Below are 13,697 nucleotides of genomic sequence, written 5' to 3'. Positions count from 1 at the left end.
CTGTGTGCTGTGTCGGCGGGTGCCAAGGCTACGCTACCTCCCAGGCTTGAGAAAGGGCTTTACCCAGGCTCAGCATGTGCCTGTCAAACAAGAGGAGGAGATGGATGATCTTGAGGTGAAGAAAGAAGTATTGCAACACCAGGAAGCCTTTCCCCAAGGGCGATACAAGCTGTATTACAACCCTTCCTCATATCATCCTTCCTTGTGGAACTCTGCAACCCCCTGTAGCCAAACAGATAATGATGAGGATGAACAGTGTCTCTCCACTCTTGCACCTTCCTTCTGGCAACAGAGCAATCACTACAGTGTGAGTTGTTCGCGGCATCTCTCCAGTTCAACAAACACACTTCTTGACTTAGCGTTCAACAAAGGCCCTGAACCTGAGGGGCCATCACTTTCACGATATTGCAGAAAAACCACACCGCCAGATGTTAAAGTTGATACACGTGCCTTCTTGAAATGTCGGCCAGAGTATGCCTTCATGACTCTTGACCTCACCCAGCGACCTCACCCAATTGAATGGCAAGAGGCTCTGGCAGTGCTCAAAAAAGTGACTGTTTTAAAAGGCAGCATGAAACCATCTGATGTGTCTCAGTTTCTTGTGGAGCTCAGCCATTTGCACCTGGACAAGATGCCATTAGTGAGGAGTGACCAGCGCTTTATCATGCTCCTACGATATTCTGTGGAACACCTTCGCCTCTTCACTCTATTTCAGCTTCTGGAGGTGCTGCAGTCCTTTGTGTGGCTGGACATGCCCTCTGCACACACTGTACTCGGGCTGTATGAGGCCGAGTTAAACCGCCGGGTCAACCAGATGAATTTACACCAATTGCTGTTTGCTGCTGACTTGTGGCGTTGTATTGGGCGGCAGGTCCCCCAGTTCTTACGGCACCTCTATGATTTCGTCCGCCTGAATCTGGGACAGATGGAGGTCCCTGAGCTGGTGCAACTGTTGTATATAACGGGAGAGAGTAGGCAGTGCTCAAAAAACCTGATCCATCCTCTAGAGCAGCTTCTCATGCGTCACTTACAGCAACTTTACCCTGAGGAAGTTGGTGCTGTATGCTTGGGGCTATTTAAATCCCAGACGTCCATATCTGAGGGAGCAGTGACTCGTATTATTGATAAGGCACACTCTTTTGTGGAGGAGATGAGCGACTTTGCCATTGTGAATGTGCTGAAATTCATGCGTTTCAGCTACTTGTATCACAAGATGTGGCTGCAGGCCATGTCACAGGAAATTCCTCGACGGGCCCATAGAATGGGTGTTCAGGGGCTAATGCATGTGGCGCTGGCTTGTTCAGCGCTGCATTACTGCAATGATAACATCCTATTGGCAATCGCTGAGAGAATTCCCTCGCTGGTGCCATACTGCAGGAGCAAAGACTCCTGCAAACTTCTGTGGGCCTTTGGTACCTTAGGGTTTCTCCCAGCCCAGAGCCCAAGCTTCTACCCCAGCCTTACAGAGTCCCTGAGAAGAAGGAAAGCTGAATTCCAACGATACCCAGAGCACCTGCTTACTGGTCTTCTAGGCCTGGCCTTTGTCTCTCAGTTTCCAGAGGACCTAATTGCATTAGCTTTGAGTCCTGCCTTTGTCAACATGGCACTAAAATCCACACAGCTGGAGCTGAAAAAAGACTTGTTTACTTTAGATGAAGCCGTGGCTCAGGAGTTGCCTCAGTGGACTGGCCCGCGCCTAAGCGGTAAACTGAGAGAGGAGGTGGTAGAAATGCTGTGGAAGTTTGCTCAGTCAGACGTGTGCCAGAAACCAGAGGTTCTGGAGGCAGAATCTGCTCTGCAGGATCTGCTTGGAGGAGAGAAGTTTGTATTAAAGAGAATGATTCTCCCCCACACTCGCTCCATTGACCTGGAAGTACATCTTGACTCCACTGGTCAGCCAATACCTGTGAACCCAGCATCCCACACAGCTGCACAATCTCAAGATAACAGTTCATTCAAAAATCCTTCTCATCAGGGTTGGGAAAACATGAATGTAGAAGTAAGTTTAACTGAGGAACTTTTAACACAGCTAATCAATACAAAAAAACCCACAGAACCTTTAACACCGTCTCCTACGGTTAAGCCTGTATCTCTCCACAGAGTAGAGCCGGGTGAAGATGGGAGACTGTTTGACATGGGGCTAAACATGACTAGTGACATTATAGAAACTCTTTGCAAATCGCGTATCGAAGCCGCAGCCCCTCAGGACTCAAAACGCTCAGTCAAACTCGCAATCCAAGTTTGCAACAGGAACCACTATTGCTACCAATCACAACGCTTGTTGGGCCTTCATGCTATGAAGAGGAGGCAGTTGAAGTTGGCAGGCTACAGGGTTGTAGAGCTCAACCATCAGGAGTGGTTCCCCATGCTGAGGAAAAGCAGGGTTGAGAAGCTGGCACATCTGCACTGCAAAATCTACAACAGTCTGTAATGCTTTTTTCTCCTCCTCCATTGTGTATGTTTAAAGAAACATTTCTTCTGTATTTTTTTCAAATCAGGCAAATAAAAATAATGTATTGAACTCATCACAATTTGGGATCATATAATTGTAAAAAATGGATTTAAAAAAAATATAATAATTGAGTTAATTAAATTAAATTTGAGTGGTCCTGTAAGATTTTTCTAATGACTTTCAGGATCTGTGGAAGAGTGGAGACAAATTATTTAGTTTTGCATCATACTTGATCAAACTCACCATCATTCATGGCGGTGTTCTCAAAAGTGTTTTTAAATTGCTGTCAGCTTTACACGTCGAAGATAGCTTGATCTTCTCAACTGACATGAACTTAACAGACTTATATGTTGTTTGTTGTATTGTGTCTGCTAATGAACCAATAACATTTGTGTTGCAATTTGTTGGACCACATTAAAATTCATTGCAATTTTAAAAAGGGGAGTCAAAATAATTCCCAGCAGAGTGAATGATGCCTTGTACACCACAAACAGGGTTCTTACGGTCATGGAAAACCTGGAAAAGTCATGGAATTCTAAAATGGTCATTTCCAGGCCGGCAAAAGTCCTTAGAAAAAAAAAATCATGGAAAGTCATAGAAATTTGTTAGATTTATATGTTCATGACATTCATTTATGCCGAGTTTGAAATAATTAATATGCTTTTATGAGAAAAACGGAAATAAATATAAACAGGCATACATACAGGCAACTATAGACACACTCTAAAAAGCCCAACTTCAAATTTGTTGTCCTAACACATTTTTTTAAGTTGAGTCAACAAATATCGTTGAAAAAAGTTGAACTAACTCAAAATCTCAATTTTATTAATGAGGAGTGGAATCCACTGAAAATGTTAAGTTGAGAAAACTTAGTATAGTGAGTTGGGCATCTACTGAGGTAACTAAGACCACTGTGCATGTGTCAGTAAACACACAAACACACAAAAATAAAACATATATATATATATATATATATATATATATATATATATATATATATATATATATATACTACTTTAATATTATATTTTAAATAATGAAATAAATATTAAAATATTTTCTTTAGCCCCTGTTTAAGATACATTGATTTGATAATACCATTGTTTCTTTATTATATTTTGATAGTTTTTCAGATCTCATTTGATTGACATGTACTTTTTACATCTTAATCTTAAACTGCTGAATGTCTGTTGACAATATATGTTCAATAAAGCGAGAGAGAAGAAAAAACCGCCAACTGCCATAAAAGAAGCAGAAGAAGAAGATAAAGAAGAAGAAGAAGAAGAAGAAGAAGAGATTCAAATATCCGTCTACCACTGCGCATGCGCACTTCCGCATGAGAGAGCAATTTCGCGCCGGTCAACGGCAGCTCAAGTGTTTCTGCAGAATGCCGTTTACGTCCCGCACCACTTAACCAGGTAAGACTGTGTATGTTCAGTGCGTTAGCTAACGAGCTAGTCAGATAACCTGTTGATTTTTAATGCCAAAGTTAACATTACGAAGTTTATAACGTGACAGACACCAGCCTACTTTTCACGTGTTCATAACGTCATGTGTAATTTTACGATAACGACCCGCTCGTGTTAGCTAGGTTAGCTAACATGTTGCTGCAGTGCTTCGCAGTTCTTTAGCGTTGGTGGCGTCGGGACTGCTTCTAGACTAGAGGCTCTAGTTCACTCTTTAGTTACCCGCGCGTAGCATTCAGGGGCACTAGATAGCGACCAGGACCTGGACGGTAGTGCCGTTGGCACCTGTTCGCCCGCAGGGACCACGCGAGTCGCCCGCGAGGCATGTTGTAAGAATAGAACACATTTTGAGCTTCGTCAAAAATATATTTGTTTTTATCAACCGACCTGTCTACATAGTCGCGTTACAACTCTTCTCTGTAACGCCATGCACACAGACACGGGCGGGCACACAGGTGAACACCCAGTGGACAGAGAGAGCAGCGAAAAATACGTTGCGTGCTTTTTACAATGAGATTTGCAGCTATCACTTTTAAAGCAGTAAATGTATTGCTGCAGCGTGGAGCTCCATGAATGGACGTTTCTCTCTTGAGATACTGCAGTGACAAAGCCTGCACACTTTGTGGTTGACATTAAATTGAAGTTTAAGTTGCATCATTGTTTCTTTTATATGCAAACTGTTTTGTATGTTTCTAAAAGTGCAACTCTGCAAATAATAAGTGGATTTAGTGATATTGTGTTCAAGTTTAATTTTTTGTGTCATTCTCCAAATTTATTTTGTATTATGTCAATTTTTTAATCTTCAATTTGTATTTTTCAGATGACAGATGTCCTTGCCCACAAAGTGTACAGCTCTGCGAGGTCTACCTTTTCATTGTGAAGGAGAAGCCGGACGGCTTGCTAAAGACATGTCTGGTAAGACCAATTTGTCATTAAGGTTGCACATTGAGCAAGAACACACTAATGCAAACTTTCATCAAACCCTCATTTCTACTTCACTGTTACTTTGTTAATCCATCTAAATTTTTAATAAGTGTAACTTTTATAGTTTTTAATTTTATGTAATATCGCCAATACTGGCAATGTTACTGTAGCATCAAGGTTACAAGTGAGTGTAATGCCTGCATCACATGCATTTTGTAACAGCAATTCTCCTTCAAATTTACATTTATAATTCCAAGCCCAAATTGGTCATGGGTTTTGAGAATGATGCATATACACATTTTGTCAGTATTTAAATTACAAAGTTATTCTGTCAGTACATTTTCAAAGTTGAAGTACACTTTTGTTGAGCTAATTTTTTTGAGAAAATAAAACAAAAACCTTTACATCAACACCCTTTGCCGCTAATACTCTTTAGGGTGAGAATCTGGCAGATTTGGAATAGTAATGTCCATTGTTTTATAGCAGATTTGTTCCAGTTTAGGTTTTTGTCACTTATTAAATTAAAGGGAGCCTGTACCATGAGAGCAAATGTTTCCCTGTCTTTTGCTCAATTTATTTAATTTAAGAGACTATGACGATTTAAATACTATAATACTAATGTGTAGGAGGTGACTCTTGTATGAAAGTTTTATATTTTAGTTTTCAAAATCTGCATGAAAATGTATTTTGGCTTTTAAATTGTATTGTTACAGAGTGATGAAGGAAAAAAAGATGAACACTTAAGAGGCGGTGAATATTTATTATTGTCTCTGTATTCTTGTTTTTGTGTAGAATACAGACCCGAAGGAATCTTATGTGAAAGAAGTTGAACTGGGACTACTTGCTGAAGATGACGTTGGGACGGTCCACTCAAGTCTAACAACACTAAGCATCGCCCTGATTATTGAGAAACGGATTGTCATGGATGATATATGCGACATCCCAACTGCATTTGCCCTTTTGTTTGGACTCATCTATGCTCTCAACCTGGAGTATCCGAAAGACATGAGGTACACCTTCGAAGTAATTCAAAGTTGTTCATGAACCTTGGTACCCAGTGCTCTGCCCGGGTTCGGTCCTTAAAAAGCAGTTTGCTCAAGTAGCCTGCCATATGTGAACCCCACCTATGGTCTTGGCTGGATTTTGAGGGGGGTAAGAGTTCAGGTTGCAGTTGTCTTGTTACAGACAATACATTTTTTTATGTCCATTCATTGTAAAAACAATATAACTATGTCCCACTGCTGATAGTGTACAGTGCCCATAATGATAAACTGATATTGGAATCAGCATTGGTACTGTGTATGTTAAGAAAGCATAACTTGTACTAAATTGTTTTTTGCATCTTAACAGTATTTAAGATATTGCAGTTTTAAACAGTAACTGGATGGATAGATGCATGGATAGGATAGGTTTTTAAGCCATTGTATACCTCCCACCAATGCCATTGTCCTGTGTTTTATATATGTTCCATCATATACAATGTCCCAAAGCTTGTATCAAGGCCTTGCTTTTGGATTTCATTTTTTATTTTTTTTGCAGCCATTTGGATTTTATGTCGATGTTTAAGTGTTGACACCTGGAATTTGTATAGTTATGCAAACAAATGTTTACTTGTTAATAAACATTTTGTGTTTGAAGAAGTTTGTTTTGTTTAACTGTTGACTTTTCCAAAGAAAATGGTGTACATTTTTAATTTATTTAAATAAAGGCAACGTTGCAAAGAATTGAGTGTACTCAACTAATGGGCAGTGAAATTTAGTAACGACACTTTAAGTTTGAAGTAAGTTTTCTCAACAATAAATTTAAAGTTATGTTGATTTATGTTTTCAATTTACAAGAACACACAATTTCAAGTTTCTCCAACTTAATATTTTAAGTGTTCTGAACTTAAGTACATGAGTAGATGTGACTATCAAATTAAGTAGTGGTAACTTAAATACATAAGTAGGTCTGACTAGTAATGTTACGTTTGACAAACTTAAGATAGCACTTTGAGTGAACTTCTTATTATAAGTTGACACAACTTAGTTGAGTGAACTCAAAAAGGCTTTGCAGCTGGTTGCCTCACTTTTTTAAGTTGACTCAACTTTTTTTTTTTTAGAGTGCAGGTTTATTATCTTAATGAAACTATTGTCTCATTCAATTGTGTCATTTAAGGTATTTTATGCTTTGGAATTTCTTATTGTTTAAATACTACATTTTTTCACTTTTTCATGTATACACCGAGATTTCACAAAATGTTTGGTCATGAAAATTTCTTGGAAATCCACTGGTCAAAATGTGAACCCAAAGCTCAGACATTCACCTCAACTGGAGCAGGAATGGAGCTCCCCATTTCCAACAGGAGTCAAAGGTTTGTTCCTTAGAGCATTTTTTGGGGTTAATTTATTTGTCTTCCAAGAATGTTTCTGAAAAAGGGTACTGTGGTGTTTTCATGTGACGTATAATTGGCACCTTTTCTGGACTTAGTCATACAGCTTTTTATTGAAGACTGATATGACAATAACTTCAATATAATTGTTTTATGCCAGGCCTGTTTCGAAGCCTTTTGGGAGCAATGATTGATGACCCCTGGACTGCATTTATACGACGAGCTTTTTTTTATTATTAGAGAAAATACTCTAGAATGATTTTTTATTATAACTTGTGAAATCAATACAGTTAAACAGCCCAATAACTGATATGCCTCCTATCAAAACTTGTAAATCAGTGGTAGAACACAATCATACAATACAAAAATTGTCTGCTTTAAATTACGCTTCTTTATGTCTTTCAATCAGAGGATCAGTGGTTCGATACCCGGCTCCCCTTGTCCATGTCGGTGTGTCCTTAGGCAAGCAAGACACTTAAACCAAATTTGCAGTTCATGAACGTCACAGTCTCGATGTCCTAACCATGCATGGTAGCCCCTGCCATCAGTGTAAGAACGTGAACGGGTGAATAATGACTTGTTCAATTGATTGGTCTGAAGACCAGAAAAGCACTAAGGAAGTCCATTTACCATCTGTTTAAAAATCATAATCAGTAATGTAAAAATGTTTGAAAAACATATTTTCAGTTCATGGACATTGTTTGATTCCACATGTAAAGCAGTAAACACAATTTGTGGAAAAATTATTTTGACTTGAGAAAGCATTGTTTATAACATCCAGAGTTGGGAACCTCCCTAAGCAGGATATCCTTGTTACTCCCTGAAGAAAACGCTGGGACGAGACCTTGGTGTAAGGATACACTGGAGAGATACAGGTGTGTTGTGTTCCCCTTATTATGTGTTCCTTTTCATCCCCTCCCCCCTTTTCCTTTGTGACCTAGAAACCAACGTTAGTACTTCCATCTTGCCAGCTGTCCCAGTGTAGGAGACAAAAAACAGCTTCAAGGTCCCAGACTAGGACACATTGTCTGAAGGAAAGACAAGAACATCCTGCAGGGCAATTGTTTTAATGACATGCCCAATACACAGACATAACTAGCATTCTTAAAAGCTGGATATCCAAACTGATCATCTGAATATTCTTTCTCAAATAATTAACTATGCAGCGTAAAGGCTAAATTATGTCTCCCATTCCAGCCACACACACTTCATATATTCATGTTGATCCAGCACATTTGAAGTAGAAACACAGGATTTGGTGCTCTTTGTTGAATGATTGGCAATTGGACTGAGGATTTAAGTTTGGACCACTTTAGTAATGGAAACAGACTTTTGATATTATCAGCAAATCTTAATTCTCCTCTGTCTCCTTCCCTCCCTTCTTGAGTTACTTGCTCATGGGAGACAAAGTGGCATAAAGGGAGGAAAGGAAGTGAGCAGTGGGAAAGACAAATTCAATCAACACATCTGCCAGCATGCGTGGGAGCGCTTGATGACACCCTCAGGACGAGCTGGAGGGGGCTGCTGGGTAAGGATTGGTTGCTCTGGTGTTCCCTGATCAGGATGAGTGAGATGAGGAATGGCTAGAGAGATGTTACATATCTCCAGCAGAGGGCACCCTTAACTAAGGAAACCACATCATGTCTGACTGACAATGTCTGACTGACAATGATGAAAAAGTCCCATGACCCCTTTATACTTATATGTGTGTATATGTGTGTGTGTGTGTGTGTGTGTATATATATATATATATATATACATATATATATATATATACATATATATATATATATACATATATATATATATATACATATATATATATATATATATATATATATATATATACATATATATATATATATATATATATATATATATATATATATATATATATTGAAGGAGCGTTCAATTTACATGTTGTCAATATGAAACAGTGCAATTGATTTGCAGACCCATCAAATGAGACAGACTTCAACAACTTAAAGAAAAATCAATAAACGCCTCTCCTATTCCTCGCAGATCTGAAAAAGAAAAATTCTCATTTGGGCCCTTTCAAGTCAGCGTTATCCCCGCAGCTACAAATTTCACACTTCTGAGTGTTCAGGAAGCACGCTTTTGAAGTTCAGATGATTCAGTTTCTCATTTAACACTATTCTCTTTGGATTCAAATGCGACTCATTGGGTAGCCAAATAAATCTCTCATCTATGTGAGAAAATGTTACCTCTCTCCCTGGTGTTGTGTCAGCTCTGTTATGTTTTCAGGTTGACACTAACAAGGGCAAACATGTTTAGGGAATAGTGACTGCACTAGTTTTATCAGTGTGTGGAGTAAAGGCAATAATAATTGGTTTAGATTGGATCATTATTCTATTTTTATATTGTATTCTAAGGAATCTACCGGGCAAGGTGTTAAATTAAATGTAGTATGTTATTAACTTGCTATGAACAAAAGTAACCAGAGAATAATCATCCGGCTTAGGCACTATTTTCAAACGGGACCAGTATTTCACCCGTTAATGGAGGAAGCTGTGGTGGAGTGAATGCTCTCTCAGTAATCCCCGTCTTATTTGCATTTCAATTCTTTTGCTTTTCTCAGCCTGGAAACTAATCCGGCACAGTCTGCATGTAGCTTGAATTTGCATCAACATTTCTTAAGTCATCTCAACATAGAGATACGACTGTCTGTCTACTATAAATCCTTAACATAGCTTATTGTATGAGACAGACAAATCCCAATGTCACACATTCTTTAAGTACTTATGCAACACCCCTACTACAAAAAATCCACTTCAAAGACTTAATCGAGTTTCAGAGCAAATGATTTTCGCTGGAGAGTGACAACAAATTAACCCCCATCACAATTCTGCACGATGATGGCACTAACCACTCCCGAATGTTTCTGTATCACCTTCCTTTCTGACCCCTTCAGTGGCATTCAATAATGTGTCTGGATCCTTGCCTTTAAGATTCCAAACACACTCTCTGCTGAAGCAAACTGCTGCGGCGACACAGCTGATAGGGAGTGTTTGCATTCAGCTCTTGTCTTTGCTGCTATTGATAGACTTTTATCAACTTAACCAAGTTCAAGATGCTGCATTGCTCCCTGTTCATTAAAGGATACAACTCATCACTTTAAAAACACTATAGATTTGGCTGGATTTGGATTCTTGGTGTTGTATTTGTGGCTGGTTAAAAATAAAGTAAGTCAAAGTCATGGCGGTTAGTCACCCAGAGGAATATGTGATGTGTCCATCTAACCAGGGGCACTGACATTCTATGAAAGCATTTGACTTGACATAGCAGTGAGATGCTAAAGATGTCCATGTTGAAACGTGTTTGTCATGATGGATTTACTTAACTCTTGCTATTCATTTGGTGAAAGGTTGCATGAGCTGAAAGACACTCCAGATGGCTGAGGGGGACTGTTTAGTGAGGGGATAAGTATTTGTTGGTTTACCACAAAGACGTTTTATTATTTTTATCCCAACTAGAAACATTTATTAATATGTGCATTTTAAAATAATCTCTGAAAATCAAACAATTAAGTGATGTAGTGAAATAATGTTTGTGTTTAACCCTTAAGATATTGCTAATGTATGGAAGCCAAATTAAGTCCTGTTAGTAGCTTAACTATCTCATAATTTTGATGTAGTATTGAGATGGATTGGTGCAGATTTAAGATTAGTTTCATCTTCTATTCTTTGTAGGAGATACTAAATCAAAATTAAGAGTACATTTTTTCATGTGATTAGTGGGAAAATGGCCTCCATACTAATTTGCATGATGAAATGCAACAAAAAAAGAAAGAGAATAGGACATCGAGGCGAAAAGCCAAACACTCCTTTGAACAGCTTCAGGGCTTTGAACACTTACCTGTAAAACAAAAGGCACTCCCAAAGGATACACAAGCAAGAGCTTCAGATGGAGAAATTAATTTTTTTAATGGGTTTACATATTGTCTTTTATTCATAAGCACTTAAAAATTGCTAAGTCACTGCATTAAAACTTCAGTCTGACACATATCAGGATTCAGGACGCTTACTCTGCAGGACGGATGACGATGAAGGGAAGCTGCAACGGATCAATGCATGAGCACCTAATTAAATTGTATTTAGTAATGCATTAATACTGTTTCATGCCCTGACAAGGACCTGTTACAGAGTAAAATAATGTGAAGGTAAAAACAAAAAGATATGATGTCTAAGCCGAGATCAATATTTGCTGTAATTATTGCAGTAGATTTTGTACACGTTGTCAGTTAGATACCAAATGAATCCTCTGTGTGTTTCAACTTATTGATTATGAATGTTGATTTAGCATAAAGATGATAGAACTACAATAATGTGTTTTATTTTATTTTATTCATAAAATGTTTCATGCAATTTTGACATGTCAAATATTTATAAATGAGCCTTGTGCTAGCTCTATTACTGACATTGGTTAGATTGGTGAATAATAAAGTCAGTGCAACATAATGACATCCTCATTCCTTGTCTATAGCAATTTCTTGCTTTATTCCAAATAAATCTTCATTGATGACCATGTCCTGTGCTAAAGGCACTTTGTCTCCCAATGCCCACAGCAGAAACTAGACTGAAAGACTCTTCTCATCATGTTCATGTACATCCTCCCTGTTTCCCTGTCTTTGACACAAGAAGCTCATCCAGCGAAGATTCATTTTGCTTTTAATATCAATATGTTGCTATATTTGATGTTGGCGGTTGAACTGAGACTTTAGAACATGAGGTTCTTCTGTTGATAAATGTATAGGGCATTCATCAGTGTATTTTTCAGTGCTATCATAAATAGAAGCAGAAATGCCAGAAAGCGGTGATGCAGGAATTGCAACATCAGAAACTGGGACAAACATCCAACCATGAAATCCTACATGCCTCTGATATAAAAACAGTTTCTCTATTCTCGGTAATCAGCTTCAGATTGTTGATCTCAAAGTCGTATTTTACTCTACGGTAGAATTGAAAACACTACATTAGCACAATCAGAATGAGTTTCATAAAATGAAGAAGTGATGCACAGCCTACCCATGAGCATAAAGTAAATGTGCCCATATCCTTATATGCGCACGGAAACCATCTTCTGCTTAATAAGAGTACATATTTTATTCTGTAATCAGACCTTAGTAACCCTGGCAGACACATTTAAAGTGATGAGTGAACTATTGAGTGACGATTAATTACATTATCTCGAATAGTCAGAGTTCAGGTAAACACAGCGACAAAGATGGATGCACAGGCAGCACACGAAAGCACACACACACACACACACACACACTTATACATTATAACATCAAGAGGCATGCTCAGGAAGACAGTCAATGAAAGAGCTTGAGAAATTTAAAATCTTTCCAATGTTCAAACTTCCATTTATAAATAATTGATGAATTTTACAGTACATTCACATTGCCTTGACATTGCATCAACATTGTGCTCTGCTGCACATTATTGTACAACATTTCCTTTTTATGACCGTGCGATAGGGGGGAAAAAAGAAGCTTGTTATTGTGACGGTGTATTGTAATGGTGTATTGTAATGTTAGCCATTTACAGGGTAGACTTAGATAAAAAAAATAGGAGTAGTGCCCTTTTGAGTGATATCCACCACATGACAAAGAATAAATAATGGTTTTAACAGAAGTCGTGTGCAAGAAGAATTTGCTACAATGCCAAAAGTGCTGCCATCGGACTGAGAGGAACATTTGAAATGGGTGCTCAGCGACCAAAAGACCAAAGACAAATAAGAGGGTCTACCAAAAAGGAAGGCATAGATGTCAGAGCACACAACATAGTAAAGAAGCTTTAAAAAAAAAAGAAGTAGGAGCTATTTAAATAACCAATTCCAGGAAAGAAACTGCAGTTCCAAAGCAGTTTTGTATTACACAGATATAATGTTTTACATTGCCAGAAATAACAAACTGAAATTGTTGACATTCAGTCCAAAGGCTGCCATTTCTTGTTGTCTTTCTTCCGTACTGTACTGATTATGCACCGCGTTAAGTCAGCACAGGTTTTTACAGCTGTCAAAAACCACATATTTAATGGATTTGACTGTATGGTCCCCCAAAGTGGTTGACCTCATTCCAGAGGATTGATGCATTCTGGGACCTTCTGATCAGAAAGAGCTTTTAATAATTTCTGTCTTCGTGGCTTATTGCTTATCAACGTATCCTGCTGCTGATTAGACTCCATTCCTGCTTTAATCCAGACAACTTAATTATACAGGAGATGTCAGACTCTCAAGGACGCTCTTATTTCGAGTGTGGTAAATCCAAGTGTGAATATTTGATGTTGCCATCCTCCTATGCCATAGAAATGTAGTCTCCTGGGAGGGAGAGAAGGACATGTATGCAGGGTAATTATGATGTATACATTCATGCATGACAAAATATCATGTTCATAGATTGATAATCTGAACTGAATCATACTGTATAGATGTAGAACTATATTTTACAGCTAATGCACAG

General features: G+C 38.3%; 1 protein-coding gene and 1 long non-coding RNA gene across 4 annotated transcripts in view; both read left to right on the top strand.

The window, feature by feature from the left end:
* Positions 1 to 2,845, top strand: part of LOC137782521 (FAST kinase domain-containing protein 5, mitochondrial) — a 3,586-nt gene extending 741 nt beyond the window's left edge. For all 3 annotated transcript variants that reach the window (XM_068571842.1, XM_068571841.1, XM_068571843.1), the window contains exon 2: positions 1 to 2,845. This exon is cut by the window's left edge and continues 12 nt beyond it. In XM_068571842.1, coding sequence (XP_068427943.1) covers positions 1 to 2,431 — 2,431 coding nt within the window. In that variant the 3' untranslated portion in view covers positions 2,432 to 2,845.
* Positions 2,846 to 3,794: 949 nt separating this feature from the next.
* LOC137783243 (uncharacterized) lies at positions 3,795 to 5,912 on the top strand. Its single transcript, XR_011077319.1, has 3 exons — positions 3,795 to 3,870; positions 4,739 to 4,833; positions 5,635 to 5,912. It is a non-coding gene; the product is annotated as an uncharacterized lncRNA (long non-coding RNA).
* The last annotated feature ends 7,785 nt before the right edge of the window (positions 5,913 to 13,697 follow it).

The sequence above is a fragment of the Clinocottus analis genome, unplaced genomic scaffold (genome assembly GCF_023055335.1).
Source record: "Clinocottus analis isolate CAN_PGR_092001 unplaced genomic scaffold, fCliAna1.0.p SCAF_12, whole genome shotgun sequence".
Classification (NCBI taxonomy): Eukaryota; Metazoa; Chordata; class Actinopteri; order Perciformes; family Cottidae; genus Clinocottus; species Clinocottus analis.
The sequence above is the reverse complement of the archived record's forward strand: the minus strand, read 5'-3'. Positions and strand labels throughout refer to the sequence as shown.